The sequence below is a fragment of the Anoplophora glabripennis genome, unplaced genomic scaffold, assembly GCF_000390285.2.
Source record: "Anoplophora glabripennis isolate ALB-LARVAE unplaced genomic scaffold, Agla_2.0 scaffold23, whole genome shotgun sequence".
Taxonomy (NCBI): domain Eukaryota; kingdom Metazoa; phylum Arthropoda; class Insecta; order Coleoptera; family Cerambycidae; genus Anoplophora; species Anoplophora glabripennis.
Genome location: NW_019416624.1, coordinates 1458621 through 1484026, shown reverse-complemented (window position 1 = coordinate 1484026; position 25406 = coordinate 1458621). Strand labels below are relative to the sequence as shown.

Sequence of the window (25406 nt, the reverse complement as noted above, 5' to 3'; positions counted from 1 at the left end):
TACGCTAACAAAATTTGAACATGAAGATACGGAACACCTTACACCGCAGTTAGTTATTTTGTGATTAAATTCTTTCGTGGGCGCTAATATTATTATTTTGTCAATTTCAGGTGTGGTTTAGTAACAGAAGGGCGAAGTGGAGGCGAGAAGAGAAGCTTAGAAACCAGCGGCGATCCGTGGATCAAGTCGGCGCTATCAGCCCTCCTTCCTCTGCGGGTCGCCTTCCTATTAATTCTGGATTTAACTCCATGTACTCCTCAATCCCGCAGCCCATCGCTACTATGGCGGATACTTACAGGTAAATAATTCTCGTTGTAGATATTTTGTGCGATATTCACAATGACACACATATTCAAACTTTAAAAATTCAAATTATTATTTGGTGAAATGAGATTCTGATTTTATACAGGGCGATTCAGAACTTATCAAAAAAAAAATTGGATGTACAGGGGACTCTTACAAATACAATTTTGTAAAGAAAAAAATCAAAAGGGCACTTCGAAAATGATTTAAAAATAAACTTCTGCACGGCACTGGAAAATGGTCCACTGTAAAACCTGAACTCGCACAATGCGACCGGCATGGCGGCAATGTGTGATAAAAACGGACAAAACTTGAAAGAATTTCGCAAGGAAAGAAATAAATACAATTTTATAGCACCTATTTTATATCAGCAATTCAACTGTTCTTGCCGCTATTATTATTATTATTAATTAATAAAATTAATTTGTGGTTTTAAATAATAAAATAATTTGACATACCTGATGTTACGACAACGTCAACAACTGTTCAAAATTTTGTCCACAGACGTGTAAACACATTTGAGCCCATCTTATTCAGTTTCTACGAACTAACACAAATGTTGTCTTGCTTCACCATAACACATATGCTTCACCGTAATACAAATGTTGTCTTGCTTCACCATAAGTTAAAACAATATCCATCAACTCCGAGTTGCCATTTTTGACACTAATTACTAAAAAACTATTGTAAACACTATTGCAACGACTATTATAAAATCGGATTTCAGTATTCGGAGTCGAATGACGCTAGAGACTACAGTTGTCCAGCTATGTAATGGATTTTACAATTTTTTTTTACAATATTGGCTCCATTTCTTATGCCGCATCTATTCCCAAATTTTTTTGGATAAGTTGTGAATCATTCTGTTTAAAATATATGTATAAAATTGTGCTATAAACATAATATGTCAGACAAAGACTTGATTCCCTGGAAACTAATAATAATCTCTTTGAAATACATTAAGCTTATGGCACACTCTATTGGACTACCAGAGATGGCACATAAAATGTTCGATCCAAGTATGAAAACCTTAAATTATCAAGCACACTAATCGTATACATATACAGTGATTATGGTAGATACAATGATTTGACTAAGTAATTTGTAATAAAAATATTCATTAGGAAAGTTGAGACTATAAAAATTTTATTCGGTTTGATATGAAATTTACACAATCTACAGAAAGGAAAGCAGATTCTAAACCCTGGATAATTGAAAATGTTAATTTATCTGCTGATCTTCACAAAGTTCATTTACAAATTTTACGCAATGCAGTTCCTCAATTTAATTCTTTAAAAATGTACCTCCTTCTTTTCTTATTTTTTTTTTTAAGGAAGTTATACAGACATGGTATATAAAATTGTTGTAATAAAATAAACTCTTCTTCAGAAATCGCAATCTATACTAATTTCTAAATAATTTCTACATTAATTTTAAACTTTACTGTAAAGAAACCATTTATGAAAAATGGTACAGACTTTTACCTTACTAGCTACATTTTATGTCAAAAAAGTTATATTTGTTACTATGTCAAAAAAAATATATTTGAGTGAATCAATTTTTCACTAATTTTTACCCTTTTGTGGGTACTACCGATTCCAGATGGGCATTTGGAGCTTCGTGGCTATGAAAACTTTTGATCAGTGATAGAAAAGGGACAACATATCAGTTTTTCAGGAAATTTCACGGAAAGAGCAATTTCCATAAGGTGTGTGCGGGGTACTTTACTTATAATATCCTCATAGTTCTTTTTCTATCGCCATCACTGATAATTTGTTTAAGCGGTATTGTGTCATCGTATTTCTTAAGTATTAATGCCCTTAAGACGCGAACAGTTCCTTTCTACCGAGACACTTGTTGCAGGAATTGTTAAAACTAGGCAAAAGAATTTGTATGTTTCCGAAAATACCATTTTAAATTCCTTGTAGAATATTTCTACCGTTTTTTGAACTTCCAAATTATAATGGCGTCCACGTACCACTTCCGGTTATACCGGATGTCGCCATCAACTTGCTTATTTTAAATGGAACACCCTATATATTATTGCAATTTTGGATTCTACGTGTTATTTTAGGTGGACTTTTATGAAGTTTCCCTATTCCTAAAATTAACCGTTTTAGCGATATTTAATTTTTTTCAAAAAATGGAGAGAAACAGTAACTAGCTTCAAACTCTGTGTATTTTAGTGTAAGATAAAGCAACAATATTTATAGGGTGGATAGTTAGACCCCTAAGCTTCCCATCCATACTTTCAAAGTGGCTTACAGGGTGCTAAAAATTTAATGCCGAGTTTAGTTAACTTCAATCCTTCATAAGTCGTTTTTTTTTAATGGAACACCCTGTATGTTTTTCTATATTCTGGTACACAATTTTATTCTCTTTCGAACGGTATCAGAGTTCCCTATACCTATCTCTTCTAGTTTTTAAGTTATCTACTAGTTTTTGTGTAACCTAAAATCATGTAGTTTCTTGCGAGGATAACTGTGGAATTTTTAGCAAAACTTCAAAACAAACAACAAAACTGTCACCAGCGTTCCATAAATTGCCAGCAGCTGAAATAGCAAAAGCGGTGACAACTGCTTAGCTGTTAAAGGGAGTCATATTGAACACTTATGAAGTCATTTTTTATCTTAGTGCATTATTATTATCAACATACATAATTAAAATTGTGTATTACTATATATGAAGTTGATTTTTTAGAATTCTTCTTAACTTTATTCTGCTCATTGGTGGAAAATTGGGATATGTCTCATTAAAAACTGTAAATGTTCTGCTTAAAATCCCATTGCAACAACTGTGAATAAATAATAATTAATAACTGGTGACAGTTTAGTTGTTTTTCAAAATTCAAATCGAAGTAGTCTCTGAAATAATTCTAATGGGTAGTCACCGTGAAACACCCTGTAAAATATAATACCTCTTATGTTAAATTTAGTGTTACCTTGTTTTGTTGTAAGGATGTTTATTTACTTAGTTTAAGTTAATACCTGCCGTGTTCTTGTCCCGACGAAACGGACCCCAGGTTCCCGCGTAACCACTTTATTTAAACCGCCTCACGTGGAGGGGGAACCACAGCGCATTTATAGGCAAGTGTGACGCTCTTACAAGCTAGGAAATTGTTGCCTCACGGGGGGGGGGGGGGAGTAACAGTATATGCCGTGCCAATGAAAACGGCGAGATGTTGAAACAATTATTTTATTATGTTGCTTTGATTTTAACTGGAAATTAGTTTATCTGTTTATTCAGGTTAATAGTAGAATAGCAAGCAGAATTAAAATATACGATGTGAGAACCAAATTTTACAGTGAGGATCGGCTTCAGTTGCTTGTATGTAACTTCATAAATATCTTGTACAAATAATTAGTATTCTGAAGATTACGTATATCAAAATTATTTTGTGGAAGGAACAAATTCATGTGTGTACAGTTGTTGTGTACGAAAACGAGACAATGAGCCGGCGAAATAGCGTCCCTCGTAAAATATCAAATTCATAATATTTATGAACCTGTCACTGGTTGCATTAAAATGATTAGTGACACGTTTATAAAGTTGGTTTCTCCAAATAAAAGACGGGCCGGTTAGCTGCGCTAGCTGCTATATCATTTATCCTGCATCTGAATCCCGCACGAACAAAGGTGTCTGTCGGAATCCGAGTGACGTGACATGCCCGTAGCGGTCACGTCGCGTCAGCGGCCCGCCAGCGGATTAGACTGTCCGTTCAGTCGTCGAGGGACGCCTCCAATCCGTCCACTTAGGCCGGGGGCAGGGCCGGTTCTGGAAAAAGGCACTGGCGGCAAGAAATATTAGTAGTAGCAGTAGTGTTTTTTTATTTCAAATGCTAAATTGTGCTTTATACAACTTAAATCAACAGAACAAGCAGCAAATAAACTACATAATTTTTTTTTGGTTATTTTTAATTTTCATCTGCATTTGATTTAACATGAGCTTTAATCGTACAATTCCAGAAATTTATATTCTTGGAACAGAACTTTTGTCAAGTAACAAATGTAGAATTGCAAGCATTTTCTATTTCATTACTGAGTATTTTTTTCGATACTTCAACCTTTCGTTACCGAATCCTCTATATAAGTGTCGGCCACTGAAGATGGCTTCCATCCCCCTTTACGCTTGACAGGTCGGCAACAGAATTTGCCAGAAACATGGCTGTAAACCGACAGAAACAATGGTCGGTATTGAATGCGATAACTTCAGAAAATCGGCAATTTCTTGAAAACGTTAAACAAACTATTTATTCGTATACATTGGATGGTACATTTTTTTCTGTCATTAGCTTATAAAGAACTTCTGGTGAGCCATGTTTCTAGGAGGCAAATTGTCATATACAGGGTCGGAAAGTCACCATGATTCATCGGCCGTTACCTGAGAGCGATAAAGAAAATCATAGAAATCCGTGCGATAGATAAAGATGGCTATAATGAAGGCGTCTAATAGTCACCGCCCATTTCGCCCTTCCACAAATAAGATCTACTTCTTATTTGTGGAAGGGCGAAATGGGCGGTGACTATTAGACGCCTTCATTATAGCCATCTTTCTCTATCGCACGGATTTCTATGACTTACTTTATCGCTTTCACGTAATGGCCGATGAACCATGGGGACTTTCCGATCCTGTATTATGACAATACCCAAAACACTCACTTTTGTGTAACGATTATGACTGATTTACGATCATCAATATTAGAACAGCTTGTATAATTCACTGGATCGACAACAAACCCATTATAATAAAATCTAAATCACTAAAATTTTGAAGAAGATATTTGAAACAATTTCACCTTCATAAATAGATTGGAACATCTTTTAAATATCGTATGACATCATCCGGTTCGAAGACTTTCGAGTTTTTAAGGATTGTAACAATCAGTTAATTTTAGTGCAATGTTTTCAATTTTAATGTAATCATTTTGCTGTATCTGATATGATGGAGCGAACTCATCAGAAGTATTTCTTTAAACTACCACAATTTTCATTTATCAGCAACGTTAACTTTAGCATAGACAAATAGGATCATAATATGACGCCTTTACTTTATTTGACTTCACTAAAAAGTATGCTAGAAGCATTTTTTCACTCACTCCATTAGTATTTTTTGCGCCGTTCCAGTCTTGGAAGCAATGTAACTTCGTAACTGCAAAACACACTATGCACTGTAAGCTGCTACAGTGAACGCCACGCCGAAGTTCTCTTTCTGCCTCAGGTGTCGAATGCTGTTAATTCCAAGAAAGTAAGGGGTATTCTTGGAATTTCACCACAACAATTATCATACGGACTGTTTTAGTTTTTATAGTTGTTTATGCTGTTGCCATGCAATTGAATACACAGCGCATATTCAAGAAATAAATCAAATCGAATAAATTCTAAATTTAATTAATAGCAGAGTGTGTTTAAGACATAAAGGGAAGCGCAGTGAAATAAAAAAATACTGAATTAGTAAAAAGTAATAACTTTCCTACACATAAAATGTTGGCGCCCAACGTGGCACTAGTCAAAATTAATAATCATAATTCAAAATAAAAACAATTCATTATAATAAATAAAATTCTCCTATGCGGTATTCTGCAGCTTTTTTTGTAAGAAAACGAGTTCAATTTTACTTTGAAATTAACCAATACTTCCAAAAAAAAACCGAAAACAATTCTTATTCTCCACAAATGCTGAGCAATTGTATTCATTCCTTAAATCTGCAAAAGAAACCAGAATAATGGAATATATTCTACACATAAGTAATGCAAATTGTTCAACTTTTGCGAGTCAACAAGTGAAATAATAAGATTTAACACTTGGTACACTGAAAAAAAAAGTATTTGGATCAAATGAGCAGATAGTTTTAAATGGAATTATTTCCGGTAAATGTAATTTTATTCCATTCAAATGTATATACATTCGTCAAACTATTTGAAATGTTTGCTGGAATGTGTAATTTTTCTTAGAATTTATATTATTAGTAAATATATATAATTTAATTCAAATCTTTTTTTTGTTTTCAAATTTGTCATCTCGGATTTTAGCTATAATTCTCTTACAGTTCATCATAAACTGCAAATATGTATATTTGTTTCAAAACTACCAGTTCCTTAAAAAATATATGTATATTTAAAATGTAGTATTAATGTAGGAATTATTCAAGACAAAAGTAGCATATTATAATCAAACTTATGTTTTCTTGAAAGAAAATTGTAGCAGAATGACGTAGGTGGGAAGTAGCACGATAGATGGAGCCACGTATGGTCTGTTTGGGTTCCTGCGAATTTCTCTAACAATGTACTGTATTCGGGGAATGAACGCTGTTGAGAGCCTCTATCTTTTTCAACAAAAGCTTGGACTTGGAAGCTGGTGTTAGAGAGGAGGATACACTCTGTTGTGATTGCCTGAAATTTGCTTAACACCCTTTCGATGGCACTTTTCATTCAATCTTTTTGCATTGGTTTTGTTTTTAAATGCACTCTTGTACCACCCGCAGAAACCTGGGTAATTTGAACGCTAGATCTATGCCTGAGCCTGAGCTACAGTTTAGTAGTGAATACAAAAAGTTTACTTGGTATAATCTAAATAAAATACTACTGTGCCACCAGGGAATTTCTCACTCCTCTCAATCACACTGCGCTATTTTTGTCGAATAGCTAAGTTGTATAATTAAGTTGCCACGAGTTTCGTATGCTTTAAAGCAGTACTTCCATCATTTGAGTCGTCCAATATCGGAAAACAGCAACCTTTACATAGATAAATTGCAATATTTATTCCGCCTGTACGTTGAAAGCTCTTTGGGCATGATTGATATACAAGGTTTGGTTTGGTTTGCAGTAAGTCATGTACAATGTAATGAAAGTGAAAGCGGAATGTCGTACTTTGTACTGGCCAGAAATATTGTCTGCGTTAATTAACTACAGAAAACCACAGTCGATGTTCAATCACACTTCCTAATGGCTCCGACAATTCTCGAGGTAAATCTTCGTTGTAGTTTTTTGTGGTGCGATTTTGGTGGTTCCTGATGTTGTTTTAACCTGTCGTCGAACGCGGTTGGGTTTCTGGTTTATTTATGTTCGTAACATCGTCCTTTGGCCGTGGCTCGATTTCTGTGAATATCGTGCTGTTTTACTAGAAAGTTTAAAATATCGGTGATTCGTGGAGGTCGTTAGTGGTCGCTCTACCAATAGTATCGGGCTATCTAAACGTCACCTGCTTTGGTTTGGTGTGTCTGGAGTAATTTTAGGCTTCGTGGACGGCTCCAACAGTTGGACTCGAAACATTGGTAACAATTTTAAATTTTGACCAGGTGTTATTTGGGTGGCTTTATGGCATACTAGATTTCATCAGACAATTACTGCTATGCTTGGGTGGTTTTGTTTTGAAGTTTTTTTCTTGCCCACAGGCGATCTTTGGTTTTGGATTCAGAACATGGACGAATTTTGATCTTTGATTACGGTTTGATACCAATATATTTTGGGTTTGAAAATGTTAGAAACGGAAATCTAGAGAAAGCGTATTATTAAATAAACATATACTATTTTTAATTGTTTATAGAAAAATATTAAATGTTAAATAGAACGTAAGTTTATTATAGTTTATTTCTGACTCTGATGTTTTTCGAACTGAATGAAATTATGAAGAAATTACATAACTTAAAAGGAATAAAATATCTCGAGTCGGTCCTGCCGTATGTGCTGGAAATACATTTAGGGAGAACAGTAGGGAGTCCAGCTTTCAGATACTACTTCACACACCAAAAAAATGTAACTCAGCAACGGCTACCGGTGATTTATAAATTCCAGAGGAGCGTAGCGAGATGATGAACTGTCAGCTTTGCGTTCTTCGAGCGAGCAAGTGAAGGGTGTCCGAAACGGGTACAAAAACATTTTTTTTTTGACGGGGTGACATATATAATTTAAAATGGGATTTTTTAAGTAATTTATGCAACTGAATAGTGTCACTTATTTCTAGAATAATTAAAATTGATGAAAGGTGTTTGTAGAAGGAAAATATGGGGATACTTCTAAACAAACGCATAGAGACTTATTTTGAATGTAAATGTAAACAGTTTTATGATATCCTGAGTTTTTATTTTTATCTTCATTATGAAGGTTTTCAGTTAATTTTTCGGCATCAACCAAATTGCTTGAGATAATGGGCCAATTCTGACATCGAATTCGGATTCGGCAGAAAAAAGTACATGGAAATTATATACTTAGTACACTTTCAAAATCTACAATTTATCATGTAAACACTATTTTGGATGGTTTTCAAGTGCTTTTTCGGCTTTCACGAAAAATTCTAGGCTGATGGGCCAACTCTGACGGATTCAAATTCAACAGAAAAAAATACGTAGAAATACATAGGTGGGTATTCTGTAACAGAGCACTTTTTTTGTGTACCGGTGTTATTTAGTTCACCTGTGATTTTGTAACACTGGCTGTTGCCTTTGTACGTCCAGGCCATAAGATTAACAAATCCATTGAATGCAATAAACCAATAACTATTAACGTGGACGTGCACGTCCGTCGGCTGGGCCTTGTTTGTATGGTAATGTCGAGGAGACGTTATCAGTCCGAAGCAGATGTATTAGTGGCAAATGCGAACAAATCAATTGCTTGATCTAGTGTGAAACGACTTAATGCATTCGGGGCTAATACTAATTAATTAAGCCTCTTAATCTTTGGCCGACTACATCGACGCTATTAACTATGAGCAGATATAAATGGAAAATTGTCTGAATTTCGAAAGACAGGTGGTCAGGTCAAAACAATAAGAATTTTTTATTTCTTCGTTCATTTCGGGAAATTATATAGCCTTCTTTTCACATATCAGAATATAAGAAAATTTGATTCACCTACTTAGGTACTTAAACAGATAACAGAAGTAACGATTTTGAAAAGGAAACTCCTCATTTTTTTTTTAAATGGGAAATTGTCATATTTCAATTTAACCGTTTTTGGATTTATTTGAACAGGTACAATGTTTGTAGCTTTTATTACAAAGTCTATTCAAATGTTAGTTATAATCTCGTTTAGATTCTGCTATTGTTCAATTTTCATTAGTTTTGAATACGAAACTTTCAAAAAAATAGTAGATACGAAGTTATTCATGAAAATTTAATAGATAATACAATTTTTTATAGTAATGGGACATTTTACATTGTACTAGCAATGATCTTATCCAATTTTAGTTATCTCTCTCGGTGGTGAACTTACAAGTGTATCATAGTTGTGTACGAAAATTTGATGCACGATTCCATTTCAACATGGTTTTCAACGCCTGTCACTGTAATGCCTAAAATTTTTGAAAATGAGACCTACTAGTAATATTGTACTTTTTTTAACGTGCCTGTTGTGATGGCAAAGGTACATCGTTTATCGTAGTTATCCACGAAACTTTAATGGTGATGTTTTTGTAGGGGTATCTACATTTTTTTAATGATTTTTTTAGAAAACTACAAATTATCAAATAATTAAAGAGATTAAAAAGCTATTTGTGTTAGAATAAAATCAATACAAATTATAGGAAAAATATAGGGTTTTTCCAACGCCTCCTGTAATTTGTGTCCTACTATAGCAGTAACAATCATTGCTTTCACAAGAGCATGTACACACAGGGAAAATAAATATTTCTTAAATCAAGAATGATATACAGGGTGATTCAGAACTTATCCAAAAAAAATTCTGAATGTACAGGGGACCCTTACAAATACAATTTTTTAAAGAAAAAAAGGGCAGTTCGAAAATGATTTAAAAATACACTTTTGCACGGCACTGGAAACTGGTCCACTGTAAAACCTGACCTTGCGCAATGCGACCGGCATGGCGGTGTGATAAAAACGGACAAAAACTTTCGCAAGGAAAGAAATATGTAAATAGAATTTTATCGTACCTATTTTATATCGGCAAATTCAACTGCTTTTGCCTTTATTAATTAATACAATTAATTTGTATTTTTAAATAATAAAATGTTTTGACATACCCGATTTTAGAACAATTGTTCAAAATCCACCAACGTGTAAACACATTTGGGTTCGTCTTACTCAGTTTCTACGAACTGACACAAATGTTGTCTTGCTTCACCATAACACAAATGCTTCACCATAAATTAAAACGATATCCATCAACTCCGAGTTGCTATACCTACACGCAAACCATTTTTGACACTAACTACCCATTTTTGACACTAACTACTAAAAAATATTGTAACACAACAGATAACAGGTAAATACTGTTGCAACGACGATTGCAAAATACGATTTCACTATTCGGAGTCGCTGAGGCTACGTGGCTCTCCACGCGCATTGCAAATGACGCTAGAGACTACAGTTGTCCAGCTATGCAGTCGTTGAATGTACTATAACTTCAATAATTTTTTTCTCAGAAACTATAAGGATTTTAAAAAAAATTTTTTTACGATATTGACTCCATTTCCCATGCCGCATATATTCCCAAATTTTTTTGGATAAGTTCTGAATCACCCTGTATTTATATATACCTACATATACGCAAAAAATATATACTTGACGCTCACATACCATCATCATTAACAAAAAATCTTCCATTAAGAAAACGTTTCATTAAACGAAGAAATATTATTTAGTAGAAGATTGTGGGACACGAGCTTCAAGAATATATTCCTTTGCGTATTTACAAATATACCTATTATCCTCACTTCAATATATCCAAGTTATACTGCATTCAAATAGAGGAGAAAAAAATGGTATTGCACAAGTATTTTCTGTTTATCGACTAGCTAGAAAAACTAAAAATCGGAATTGCCAGTTTCAACAAAATATCAAATACTAACGAAAATGTTTTCAATTTCCTTGCATTATGGCATCTCTGACTGTTTTCAAATTAGCAAAGTTTATTACATCGAATTTGAAACATGAAAATGTGTCGATTCTTTAAATTAACTTTTGTATCCTCGATACACTTTCTTTATTTGTCCATAATTTTTGTTTTCCGCAGCAAAGTATATTTTCTTTAATTACAAAAAGCGACAGCTACCAATATTTTTTCACTCGGACCCTATATAAGATTTATGTACTTCGATTATGTTTTCACGTAACAGGCACACACTTTCCAAAAGTACAAATTCGTCGAACAGAAAAACTAACCAAACTCATTATTTCAGCTCCATGCAGAACGGATTGACTTCGAGCTGCCTCCAGCAAAGGGAAGCAACAGGCTACCCATACATGTTCCACGATCCACTTCACTCTTTGAGTTCATCATACAATGCCAGAAGTTGTAATCCAGCGGTGGCTCACGCACAACCAACTACACACCCCTCGTACGCGGCCAACGCACCTTCCTCTGTACCTGTCTCAACTGGCACTGGTGAGTCTGTCAATTTAATGTATAAGGTAGTTAATTATAGCAACGTTTTGAAAAATTATTTGTGTCCTATTATTGGACATAGTCCTTCTGCTGTGTAAAACATCTAGTTTTCGTACCATTTTATTACCTCCCATAACATTATAGACGAGCCTTGGATAAATCATTGCTATGTTTTAAGATATTAATTATCCCATATTGGTATACTTCTGAGAATGTGCTGTTGTGACTAGTATTCGATACAGTGACTACTGAATAATCTGAAGCTCACGATACAATCGAAATATCCTGATGTTTGTAGTATAACAAACCCGGGTTCGATCGAATAAAGAATATAAACGTAGTTGTGGCCAGAAATATGTGATCGTCATAAGGAATACCTACGTTGTATGTATCTATTTTTTTTTTACCGGAAGGCGCTGGCTACTAACCTTAAACAGGGGAAGTATGGTTTAATTTTATAAAACAAAAGCAGAGTAAATACACCTAACTTTATTATTTACGTACAACAGTCTTCAAATTAAACATGTGACAAATAGAAAGAACAACAAAAACATTAACAACCATTTAACATAAAATGAGAGTACCAGGCTCACCTAGAGCTCCTGTGGGGAAAGAGTATGGCAGATAAACTCACGATCGTTGCTCTAACTACCCAAATATAAATACAAAACAACCGCTAACAAAAGGCATACATTAAGATCCTTTGCTAATGATAAATAACGCCCGACTCATTTAATGTCTCACTAAATGTTACCTCACTTTAGTAAATTCAACAAGGCTCTTATATGCGTATGACATAAAGTGAGCACAAGAAATTTTTTCTTACCTGTTTTTCGAACAACGTAATCAGGACAAAACAAGTTAAATGTGAAACAAAGAAGTTGTTATTGCAATATCTGGGCAGCCACGAGAATATATACATATTCTAACATGTAATAAATAATGAGCGATCTTTAATAATAATTGTAACAATTTTACGTTAGAAAAATGTACGCCTCTGAGCATAAGACAATGAAGGCTAAACATTTACAGAATTATTATCATGAAACGTCTATAATCATCACAATCATAAGATTACATAGAACAATTAACAACAAAGTACTTAGAGAATAATTACCTGCTAACTAATACCGGTTAAACAATTTTAATTTTTCACTACTTTGCCACACTGCCCGCCGATCGTCTTACTACCCATCTCCACACTGTTCGAACTATTTAGGCTTTCTTCCAGAATTCCCCACCTAAGCGCTTGTTTTTACAAATTCTTAAATTTAAATATCTATCGCGTTGTTCGAAATTGACGACATTAGATTCATCGGTTTGACTCGTTCAAAGACACAAAAAAAATACCCTAAAAGTACTCTCGTAACAGTCCTGATATTTAATTTCTCTTCCTCGTAATTTGTATTCGCAAGACATGAATATGTGCACCGATGTGATAAAAATGAGAGCCTTACCTTTGTTAAAATCTGAACGTTTGTAAGTTTATTTTTGTGTGGACCTAGCTATGAAATTTTGCCAGTTTTCAAAATTGCTTGTCATTGTGTAACCAAGTGAGTTAAAAATGCACTTTTTTGCCGTTCTTCTGGAGACATCCTAGGTACTGTTCACATAAAATATTTCACTCAGAGTAATATATTAATTTTAAATTTTTTGGCTGCAAATTTTTTCAAGGAAACTTAAAAATTTTTTTGTTTTTATTTATCCTTAGTATTATTATTTATTCTACAATACTAGTGGATACAAGCAAACGTAAATGAAAATATCTCACTTTTTTGACAAACCGCAACCATTAATCGATTATATGACAAACATTTTTACAGCTACTATGAAAATAGAGTTATAACAATGGGAAGCAATGTTATAAAATTCAAAGGAAATAACGAGATAACGCTAATAGTAGATCCATCGACAGAACATTTTCATTCCCAAACTTATTTCGAGGTACCTAGATTAGTAATAAGTTAACTTTCAAAATGTGAAAGGTAGCAGTTCTGTTAAATTCGAAGATAAACGTTACGAAAATGCTGAATTCAACATGTAGAACAAGTGAAAGTTACATTAATTTGTAGTTATTTGAGATCTTTGCAACTTACACCCAAGGCCAATCGGGGTCCTAAAATTGACTTCGTACAAAATGAGAAATAATTTTTTAATTTTTTATTTTGAAAATAGTATTTATAGCCGATATATAGTTTAGCTAAATATTTGCTTCTCAGTTAACGGGGAATATTTGTATAAATAGTGATATGAAGCAAAAATCATTCGCAAGAATGGGGTATGTGAATATGTTATTATGTATCTTCTTTTTAAAACTTACATTAAAAGAAAAAACAGGACAGATTACTGACAAAAGTAGGTACACTAATATTTAAAACAAAAACAGAAAAATGCAGAAAAATAAAAATAGATACAGGTTGAGTAATTAAAAATGGTACGTAGCTTACTGTCAGATTGTTAACGTCAAAATATAGCGAGCGAATATAAGCCAAACACGCCTTAATCAATTGTTGCTCCTTTTCATTCTACAGGATGTTAAAGTTCAAAAAATATTTTCAATTTTTTGTTATATTCTAAGTATACGTATGAACCGATTGTTTTGAAAATTTGTAGATTTATATTTTTTGAAGTAGCAAATACGAATATGTGAAGAATGACGAGGATGACAGTATGTACAAGGTTCGGTCGTTGGCGCAGCAACTCAGCATTGAAATATTTGAAAAGATTGTTCTCATATTTATTTAGCCATACCCATATACAGGTCTAGTCGAACTAAACGTGCAGGTGGTAGAAATGCATACGCTCAGTTGAAGAATGAGCGTATGCACTGTTGCTCTGGTCAACTGCGTCATAAATTTCAGTCGGCAAGTCGCCTGGCAGTGCAGTGCAGCAATGCGGAATTTGGTGTGATTCAGATAATTTAAATTAATTATTTGCACCTTCTATTAATCATTCATATTACAATTGCGAAAGGGAGAAATAAGAGGGATATTTGGTTTACTAATATTATTACAACATGGCATTTTGGAGACCTTTTGAAACGGAACAAAACGAAATTTACCATCATCATAAAATTGTTTGAGGACATAAATAATTAAAATGTCTTATTGGCCAAATGAACATATAATAGCAATTTTCTACACATTATATATAAATTATTATAATTTTTTACCTTTAGCAGAAAACTTTTCTAAGGACGCCTATGAAACTCATTAAATTTGATTGCTCGTTTTTTTATACATGTCCAACTGACTTCGAAAAGACTATACAACTTGGTTTGGTAACTTTTGAAGAAAAAGACGATATCGTAATCGTAGTATTCATAGCATACGATATTTCAGGTGAAAATAAAAATACTTTAGATACTTCATGTCGAATGTTTCTGACAATAGTGAATACTGAAGTCAACTAGACTTCTATTATGAAACTTTCAATTTGCTTACTTTGTTTGTTTAATTTAATTGTGCAAGTATTTGTAATACATTCTAATTCACTATGAATCGTTCATTCACTGTTAGCTTTGTTAAATAATAGCTTCTACAGATTTAATTCAGTACTTTTTTAATGCTTTGATGTAACTTTGTTGCTAGAGGTTAAATTTATTAATAAACTACTAAAGCTTTTTCAAAAACGGTTTCTATTTGAAAAAGTAACATCCTTTGTAATTTTAAAAATGAAAACAGACTGATTTTCCAAACGTTAATTAATTGAAGTACGAGATAAGGGATGTGTATTTTTTATTTGCCTACTATTTATAGTGTGAGAATGTTTGATAGACATATATGGATTTATAAAAATATCCCTTGCACGGGTTTATGGAATTACTTTTTAGATTTCTTCGTACATGGAAAATTACCCAGATAAAGTGAAAGAGAAAACGATGACAGCACGAAGATACTTTTATTGTTAGTTTATATTTTACGTACCTACTTACAGAATAGTTATTGGCAATCAATTCGTTTTGACACTGATTATTATTAATGCATTAAATGATAATCGAGGTTTCCATTTCCAAATCGCCGTGAGTTATTAATTCAATGTCTGCGTTCGGGAAATCAATCGATGAGGAAATTTGAGGCAATGCAATGGACAGTGATATTAGAGATACATTAATTCATACACTTACCTTATCTATGGTGAGCTAGCCGAACTGCTATCGTTTAAAACTTTACTACTCGACTGCAACAAAAAAGGAATCCAAGTATTAGAAAATTAAGTATGCACAAATATTGCCTTTGCCATAGTTTTGGTTTTCCTCTGTGTGTTGGATAAATTGGTTCCTCTTGGTCACATTTGTGTACATAATTTTAAAATACGGATACGCAACTATAAATGCTGTGTAGCAATGACTCCAGAATTTATTAACAAAAATGTTCGATTTAAACGTTAATATTCCTGGAGGTATCAAATCCGAAATACTAATTTATAAGATCAAAAATATCTACCCAACGGTTGACTAGCTATATTCAATAAGTAGATACATATACATTTTTTGTTCAAAAATGTTCAATATTTCATGTGAATGCAGTATTGCCTGCAGAGGGCGCCCTGCTCGCGACGGCCAAAAATGATTGTTATATTATATTTCCCACCCTGAAAAAAGTCTGAGACATGCTTACTAGACGTTAGGAACTGTTTAGGAAAAACAGTTCTTATCACTTTGACACCCTGTATTTTTTTTATTATACCACTTGGGATATAGATGTGTCAGGTTAAATCAACTTATTTTAACCTCTGGCATCATTTGTGCACTTTCATTTAAATACACCCTGTATATCACATACCTTCTTTAATTACAATTACCATTTAATTTTCATTATCAAATCTATTTGACATCATTAACTAAAAACTCGTTTCACAGAAATATTCTATAGAATTTGGATAGATAGGTATATGACTATAAAAATACAATATGAACAAATTATTGCCCTAGAAATTATGAATTTTCTAAACTATTATTATATAGGTTAGGTACTTATATTATTATAGTATTACTTAAGTATTAGTATTATTAATTATTATTAGTATTATTATAGTATTACTTTTAAATAGTCAAAATACTTTCGATTGTTTTTTAACAAAAAAATCCTAAACATTTTTCTGTGAATCGAGTAGTTTTAGAGCAACTGATAATACCTTTCTTCAATTTTGAGAATATTTAGTGGCTTCAAAAATCTGGGGTTCTTAGTGAAAATGCGTTTTCAGTTTTAATTAATTAAATCATTCGCTCAAGTTTCATCAGTCTAGGTCAAACATTGTCAGAGATATTTATGTGACTGTATTTTACAAAAGTTTAGAACATATGTAGGTTCATAGGAACTTTTCGTAAAATAATCTAAGATCTAAGAAATCGTATTCTTGAATAATTTTAAGCACTTTACATATTTGTTTCATAACTTAATTATAATGGCAAATATATATGTCTTTTTAATAAATGTTGAATTAAATTTCAAATCGTGTATTCCAAAATTCAAGTAGATTTAATGATGTCGATCCATTCCATATGTATTTTAATATCACCAATTAATAAATCAACCATCTAGTTACTGGTTGAAAATATAAATCTGATCTTCTCCGAATGAATATTTTTAATATAACTTTTCTTCGTTTTCCGCGAGACGTGGAAGCGCCATGGGATGAGGTTTACAAGGAACTTAAAAGCTATAAGACGTAAAAAGATTGGTACGATATTGCTCACGTCAAAAAGGGAGAGACAGTAAATTTCATGTACGGCATAGCCGTCGGTGCAATTTAACAGGGTGGCACAATGAAGTTTCCAAATCCAACTTTCTAGAAATACGTCTGATCAGCTCCCAATAATTTTTCCAGAGTTAGATAGTCCCAGTGCCCAATATTCCTTAAGATTTGCTGCTCTTTCGGGAACAAGAAAATCTTTTCATCAACTTTTTTCATTTATCACAAAAAAACCGACAGCATCAATAATTAAATATTAAGAGGAATTGATTGAAATGAACTTTAATGTATATAATAATTCTAAAGACTCTTGAGGACTAATTCAAAGCAAAGAATTAGAAAACAAAAACACCTAGAGGTATTGTAAAAACAACAATGAGAGATTGTGATTAACCACTTATAAATTGCATTATATACATTCATAAATTGAATGGTATAAACTTTTTCATCACTTAGTTACAATAAATCGTATTAGCAACTAGCTTTACAAACTACCAAGACTTTTCCTTTGGAATTCTTTGATTTCTCCCGTAACTACTTTAAACGCAATTCATACGATAATTTGAAAGTCTTTCACTTAAAATGGAATTAAAATTACCAAAGCGCATATGATTATCGCGGTAACCTGTAACGTCTTGCATTATAATATCTAAAACCAAAAGATACCTTAATTCTAGAATCTATAGTATGTTTTTCTGAAACGCCCTGTACAGAAAAGTAGGTTTCTGAAATTGAAATATAGGTATCCCATAATAATTATCATAGCTGAAATCTTATTTCCAAACCGCATATGGCGTTATGGAATCCTCAAGGAAATCCATTAAGACAAAGGAATGATGATTTGTCAGTGGGCAACTTGTTATTTATTTTTTAAATGTCTAGATATAATTTACTACCTTCCGTGTATAAACACGTAGTCAACATATAAGAAATCTCTTAATTAATTAAAATTTGGCGCGTAAAATAAATGCATCGAATGGGCGTTTGCTGCTGCGCTAATTCGTGACGTCATTTAGTGCGATCGAGAACTGAGAAGATAAATAACAGGGACAGGAAAATCCGATAGTATAAGTATAGTAACAAGAGCCTAGAGATAGCTATTCACTTTGCTTGAAGCCTCCACGCATGCGCGTTTCTTTAAATGAGATTCCGTCTCGCCTGCATGGGAATGGCGAGTTGGCACTTTTTCCCATACTAGCAGAAAATTAAATAATGTGACAAAAACTCCGGCATAAAATTATTATTTATTTAAAAAAATATATAAAATTAAAACAAAGTTTTAGCGAAATTGCTTGTAGTTTGTATTAACTTACTACTATTGTAGTATTCAGCAACAAAACACTATTAGTCGAGGAAAAAAGCACTAAAAACGGCCTTACACCCGAAATCTGTGCAGTAAGATGGACCGTGATGCAGTTTTTTTGCATTCGATTCGTTAGAGCGTCCAGATGTTTGTGACCCTATATGATCGATGAGAAATGAAAATTGCATCGGTGTATAAGAAAAATGCATTTTTAAAATTGCATCTCGAAGAGTTAAAAAATGAAAAATTTATAACTTGGATAATATAGACGGAATGAGTTTAGTTTTGCTACTCGTGGGTTTTTGGGGTCGCTGAACACGAATATCACGACGGCAACGGTCTCCGAGGTACCTAGTGCTCAGGGTGGCCGGTTTCCACATCGTCTCCTGGAGTTTTGTGGAAATTCGTTATAAACTTAGCCGAAACTCGTTACCGCGGGGTTTTTGAGGTCGTGTTCAGTGACCTCAAAAACCCCGAGTAGCAAAATTGAACTCATCTCCGTCAATATTTTCCGAGTTATAAATTTTTCATATTTTAACTCTTCGAGATGCAATCTTAAAAATGCATTTTTCTTATGCACCGATGCAATTTTCATTTCTCATTGATCACATAGAGTCACAAACTTTCTGGACGCTCTAACGAATCGAATGCAAAAAACCGAATCACGATCCATCTTACTGCACAGATTTCGGAGGTTCAGTGCTTCATTCCCTCGACTATATACATTTTTTTCCATACAAACACTTTATTGTCCGGTAGACGGACGAGAAATAGGTTGTGTTCTAGGTCGCACTAAATGACATCACAACGCGTTCCTGATCATGTGACAAAATTTAAATTTAAATATCTATAATTAACTATATATTTTTTTACCACTACTAGTTGTCGGTTATCGACAATAAATTTATTAAAGTCCTTAAATGTACAATTTTTGTAACACCTTTATTTCGATGTTCAAGATATATGTACTTCAAAGAGAAAATAAAAAGTGGACATTTTTGGTTACAAAGACAGTACTGTTTTGTGGAAGTAATCATGCAAGACAGTAATGTCAAAGTAAAGATGGCTGTTGCTGACATTTATCCCTGAAATATATTATTTTTAAGTTTCGTATCAAGTGACTAAAAACCTGCTTGGTTTTAATCATATATTCAGCTATTTTTATATCGAGGGAATCTTAAAGATAAAGAGGTAAACTAATGAATACAAAATGAAATTGTTGCATAAAATTTACATTTGATTGACGCTTAGTACAGACTTCCCTTTGATTTTTTTCAGTTCATAGTTCTTTCAGATTGCTGGGTATCGTGCTTCGGCATAAAAAACGAGGCCGAACAGTAAAACACAAATGTTTTTTATTATACCGAACAGTATTTTGGGCGCCACCCTGTACCAGGCATATGCGAAAGGAGCTAGTCTAGCAGTTTTCCCGGTTCGACGCCGTAAATTTCATTGTCCGTGATCAGTTTAAAGTGTCGGTAGGAGGGTGGTTTTCCAATTCTCGGCTCGGCGAACGCTCAATAATGTGCGAACTAAAGCGAGGGTGGGGACGGCGTTGTTCTGGTTGCAAGCTTCGTTTGGTATCTTCTCTCTCGGGAGCCCACTTAACCTCAACCTCTGCACCTTTATGTGTGCTCCATAAAGACATGAATTGCGGGTCCCGGGAGGACGGCCTCCTTTGTACGGCCACATTAAACCATTTAAATTTTGTCGCAATCGCGCGACATTTCTTAGCGGGTAATTTTCCGCCGTTTGCAAATGATTATCGGCGGCCGCCCCCCCGGGTTTGGTAAATACGCGCCGAAATAGGAAATCGGGGGCCTGATGCACGACGACGGGAAAACTTGGAGCCCCGCTTTATTTTGATTTAGCTTCTTATCACGCAAAACATATATATACATTTCAAATGGAATATTACGTATTTACAGCAGGTTTACGATGTCGTTCATTCATTTAAATCAATTTATTATTTATAACGATTATTGAGGAGTTGCTACAGAGCCTTCATAAATGTTTACAAGTCACGTGACCGCCAATACTCGATTGGTATTATTAACGAAAATTCCCTAAATAGTAGAGCACCAATGTTAATGATTCGTTTACAATGAACAATGACAATCCGTAACGTCTACGCTAGAGACCGACCGAATGTGATATTTTTGGTCGAAGCCGAAGCCGAAGATATTTTTATGAACTTGAAAATTTTAATTAAAAACAAAAATATGATAAGATAACAAAAGTAGGTCAAAAATAAATGCACAATGTTTTGGAAATATAATTTAAATAATAAACAATAATAAATAAAACAACAAATTCTAATAATAAACATAAAACATAACGGGTAACGGGTATTCTAAAAAAATATAGAAAAACAAAAAGCATGACTATCGAATGGCGATGCGACGGTCGACGGTCGACGTCAACGGCTTCGGCGAAAAGTTCGGCTTAAATTTGGCCGAAGCCGATTCTTAGCCGAAGGCTTAAATAATGGCCGAATGTGGCCGAAGCCGATACCGATTTCATCGGTCGGTCTCTAGTCTACGCGAGATAGCGATCGCTGATTGGCTAAATAGTATCTCGTGAAAAATTACCCTGTAATCTTGATCTTACTGTTTTAGTAATTTATAATTGTAGCGAAATTTAATGACCAACATGAAGGAAATAAAATTATTGTTGCAAACAAAATTACGAGTCGTGGTTCTATACAAGGTTCATAAACATCACAGTTAATAGAATATAAAAAAAATTATATTTTTCCGTTTGGATCATGATGTATAAAAAACGATCAGTTTTAAAAGAAATTATTCCATTTTATCTAATATATCATAATTTTTTAAGAAAATAACATTGTATTAAAATAAATTAGTCTCAATCGGTTTATTATCACCCGAGAAAGCTATCTTCGAAGTATGGCTGATTCAGATCGCCCTGTATACAACGGAGTAAACGCTAGTTGGTTTGAGACGGACTATTGCGTTTTTTTTCCAAAAAAATTACGCATTTTCAGCGACTTCAACGAAAGTTTATATTATACAGGGTGTTTTGTACCTGCAGGTCTCTGGAGTTCAGATACGGTGATCTATATAAGAACCGAATTTGAAACGTTCAAGCAAAAAATCTCGCGCGGGAGCGAGAGCGATATTCATGAGCATGCGCGGGTCCGGCGCTCCTTCTCCCGCATTCAGGTCGTTCATTAATGTTACCTTTTACTGCTGCTAGCGCGTTTATTACATCAATGTAAAACTTTCTGAAAATACAAGTTTGACCCTTTTTTTTAATTGTCTCTAAAATCCTGGTCAGATTATGTCCAATAGTTTTTTTAAATTACCGTAAAAATAAGCTCTATTTAATTCAAAAAGAGCGAATTCCCGAGCGGCCTTTGCCTGACCCTGGCACAGTTTGTTTATAACGCTGTTTTGCATGTACTACTTTGTTAGTTGTAAATGGCACTTAATTTCAACTTTTTGAAATTTTTCTTTTCCGATACGTTTCTTTGGATCAATTAGAACCTATATTTACGATATTAACGTCTAAAATTACCGTTTAGTAATTAGTTGCAAAAAAACGAAGGGAATTAATTAACAAATACTTAGAGCAACAATTTTACTGCCAATCAAATCGGTGTTCGGCACACATGTTGGTCATTGGATTTGACCGTCTTTTCCATAAATTTCATCAAAATTGATCGCTTTTTGCGATAATAATGCGCAATTGTCGAAAATTGATCTTTCCGCGTTCAACCTTTATTTTACAGTTAACAAATTGGTGAAATATGACTTTCGTATCTTACATTGTAGGTAATTTAATTGCCTAAGTCTAGAACATAAAGTAAATAATTTTGCTATAGGTTGTCTAGATTTTCATAGGCAGTAAGGAAAGTTAAAAAAACACGTAATTTTGACACTTATTTGCCAACTAAGGGCCGGTTTTTCAATCTGTGGTAAACTAATTGTTACTTTTTATATTGGAAATGCCATAGATTAGTAAAAAAAAAAATAAAAACGAATTTATACATTCATTGTTTGTTAAAAGCTTGCATGTTAAAAGAAAATTATTGCTTCTCCACTAAAACATAAGAAAATAAAGTGATGGCTAACCTTAAGTTAGGAGTTAACCATGGATTGAAAAACCAGCCCTTAGCGTCACTTCTTTTGGATTAGTTTTTTGATATTATTATTCTACAGTGTGTCCCACTTAAGCATTAGCCACCCATGCAAAATTGTTATTTATTGATTTTGATGATTATTATTATTTGTTTCAACTTTTTTTTGTTTGACAGATCTCAGAAAAAGAGGTAGAATGTATTTCGGTATTTTCGTGGTCTAAGCCATGGCCAACTGAGACGCGTTTTATAGGAGGAAAAAACGAGAAGTAATATTAGCGATTTGTTTTCGACAAAAACTGCAACGGATTCTTATTGAGGACTATCTAAAACCCTTCTATACCAATTTTTGTCATGATAGAATACAGGGTGTTGCAGAAAACCTTAATTTTTTTAAATCAACTGAAACACATGCATTATTAGAATATTGTGTATCAGTATTATTCAAATTAGTAATAAACGAAACTTATTATTATGATTTAACACTTTTCAATACGTCGACGACTATTAATTGTTACTTTTCGTAACTGTTGCCTAGTAATGTTACGGCATGCGTCTGTAATACGTTCACAAAATTCTTCTCGCGTTTGGGGCCTCGTAACATAAACTTTGTTTTTAACAGTTCAGATCAGGAGACCGCAGTGGCCAATGAATTAAAGGGCTGTTACGTCTAACCCATTGGTTGAGAAAATGTTCATTCAGCCAGTTTCTCACTAGGATTGAATTATAGATAGGTGCTCCATCTAGCTGTAGGTACATGTAAATTAAGGCGACCATTTAGAGGCAAGTCATCGGTTTTGTCCATAAGTTTATTTTGTAGGAATATCCAAAAACCATCCGCATTTAAATTACCTTCAAAATAGTTAAGGCCCAATGATTTTTGGATTTAAAATGCCATACCAAATATTCACCTTAGCGGAATACTGCCTTTTGCATTGTATAACCCAATGCGGATTTTCTTCACACCGCATTCTAATATTTTGCGAAGAAACAATAGATATTTTTCAACAGAAACAAAATTCTATTCTTCTTTCTCTGTCTCTTTTTTCTAGACTGTGAAGAAATTTGGTTCCTCTAATTTTTTTTAAACATCTCCAAATTCGATTTCTAGACATATTTAATCTAACGCTGGCATCTCTAATAATCGACCGCGGATTTTCATTAAAAGAGTTAAGAATTATTTGGTTTATTAGAAGCACACGATTATGATGTTGGTTGGGCATTTCACTTACACTTCCAGTTTCATCAAAAACTCTATTAATAGTCGTAACTGTAAAAAAAATAGTAACAATAATAATAATTTGAATAATACTGATACACAATATTCAAATAATGCATCTGTTTCGTAAATAAACCTTCAGTTGGTTTAAAAAATTAAGGATTAATTTTCTGCAACACCCTGTATTCTATCACAACAAAAATTGGTATTGGTGGTAGGGTTTTAGATAGTGCTGAATAAGAATCCGTTGCAGTTTTTGTCGAAAAAAAAATCGCTAATATTACTTCTCGTTTTTTCTTCCCATAAAACGCGTCTCAGTTGCTTAGATCACGAAAATACCGAAATTATACATTCTACTCCTTTTTCTAAGATCTATCAAACAAAAAAAAATTGAAACAAATCGGTCAACAAATAACAATTTTACATGGGTGGCTATTGCTTAAGTGGGACACACTGTTTATAACCTTCCCCGTCATGAAGTGTAATAAAATGTCTATTTATAATTTTTTCACGTTCAAACTCTAATTCGACTATGACATTTTGGGACCTTAATACTACCACCAAGTTTGTTGAGATAGGTTTAATATTTTATGAGTTGTATGGAAAAACTGAAAAAAAGGTAATTTCTTACACAGTGAAAATATTTACAATTTTAAGGAGTACTAATCTCTGGTGAAAAATTGAAACCACCCTGTATATAAAAATCGTTATATTGAATAAAGTAAAGGGTTTTTAGGAAAGTTTAAGATTTTAATTTGATTAAAATGTTTGTAACATTTCAGTTTGTTTTGTTTGAAGCCGCCATTAACGACTTCTTTCTGTTGTTGCAGGTGTGATATCAGCAGGAGTCTCCGTGCCCGTGCAGATCCCCAGCCAGTCGTCGGACCTGGCCTCTAGTTACTGGCCCCGAATTCAGTGATCTCAACTCTTCGGTTTTCCGCCGCCGAGCCTGCTCGTGCCCCAGGAAAACCCGACCCTGCAAGCGACCCTCACGCCCCCTATCGTCGCCAGTTCGCCGCCCGAGGAGACATCCTAATGGTTAAATATGGCGGTTCTGCTTTACCCACCGAACTTTCACCTTCACCTGTCGTGACTCGACAGGCACCTGTCGACTTCAAAGCTACCTGGACGGTCTCATGAGTTCGTATACCGGATTGCAGGGTACACTGTGAATACTGTAAATAGACTTGGGAAATCAATTTTCCGCGGGTTGTAGAAATATACCTATGAAGATGCGTTTTGGTAAAACTTAATATAAATAGATTGCTAAAGTTAACAATCGTTCCATGTGAATGTTAAGTATTTCTCACCTGCAGACTTGGTGTAAATAATTTATTTACGAGTAAAACGTCACTTAATGTACAATAAACATACCTACCCGTTCCGGTAATTCTGCAATAATTTATTTAAAACAATAAGATCTTTAAAAGCGGGATACATCCATATTTGC

At 33.7% G+C, this 25406-nt stretch overlaps 1 protein-coding gene across 1 annotated transcript in view; it reads left to right on the top strand.

The window, feature by feature from the left end:
• LOC108904543 (paired box protein Pax-6) overlaps positions 1 to 24930 on the top strand; it is a 110862-nt gene extending 85932 nt beyond the window's left edge. The window contains exons 7-9 of the mRNA XM_018707141.1: positions 111 to 298; positions 11433 to 11638; positions 24787 to 24930. Coding sequence (XP_018562657.1) covers positions 111 to 298; positions 11433 to 11638; positions 24787 to 24875 — 483 coding nt within the window. The 3' untranslated portion in view covers positions 24876 to 24930. The remainder of the gene's footprint in view (positions 1 to 110; positions 299 to 11432; positions 11639 to 24786) is intronic.
• Positions 24931 to 25406: the final 476 nt, after the last annotated feature.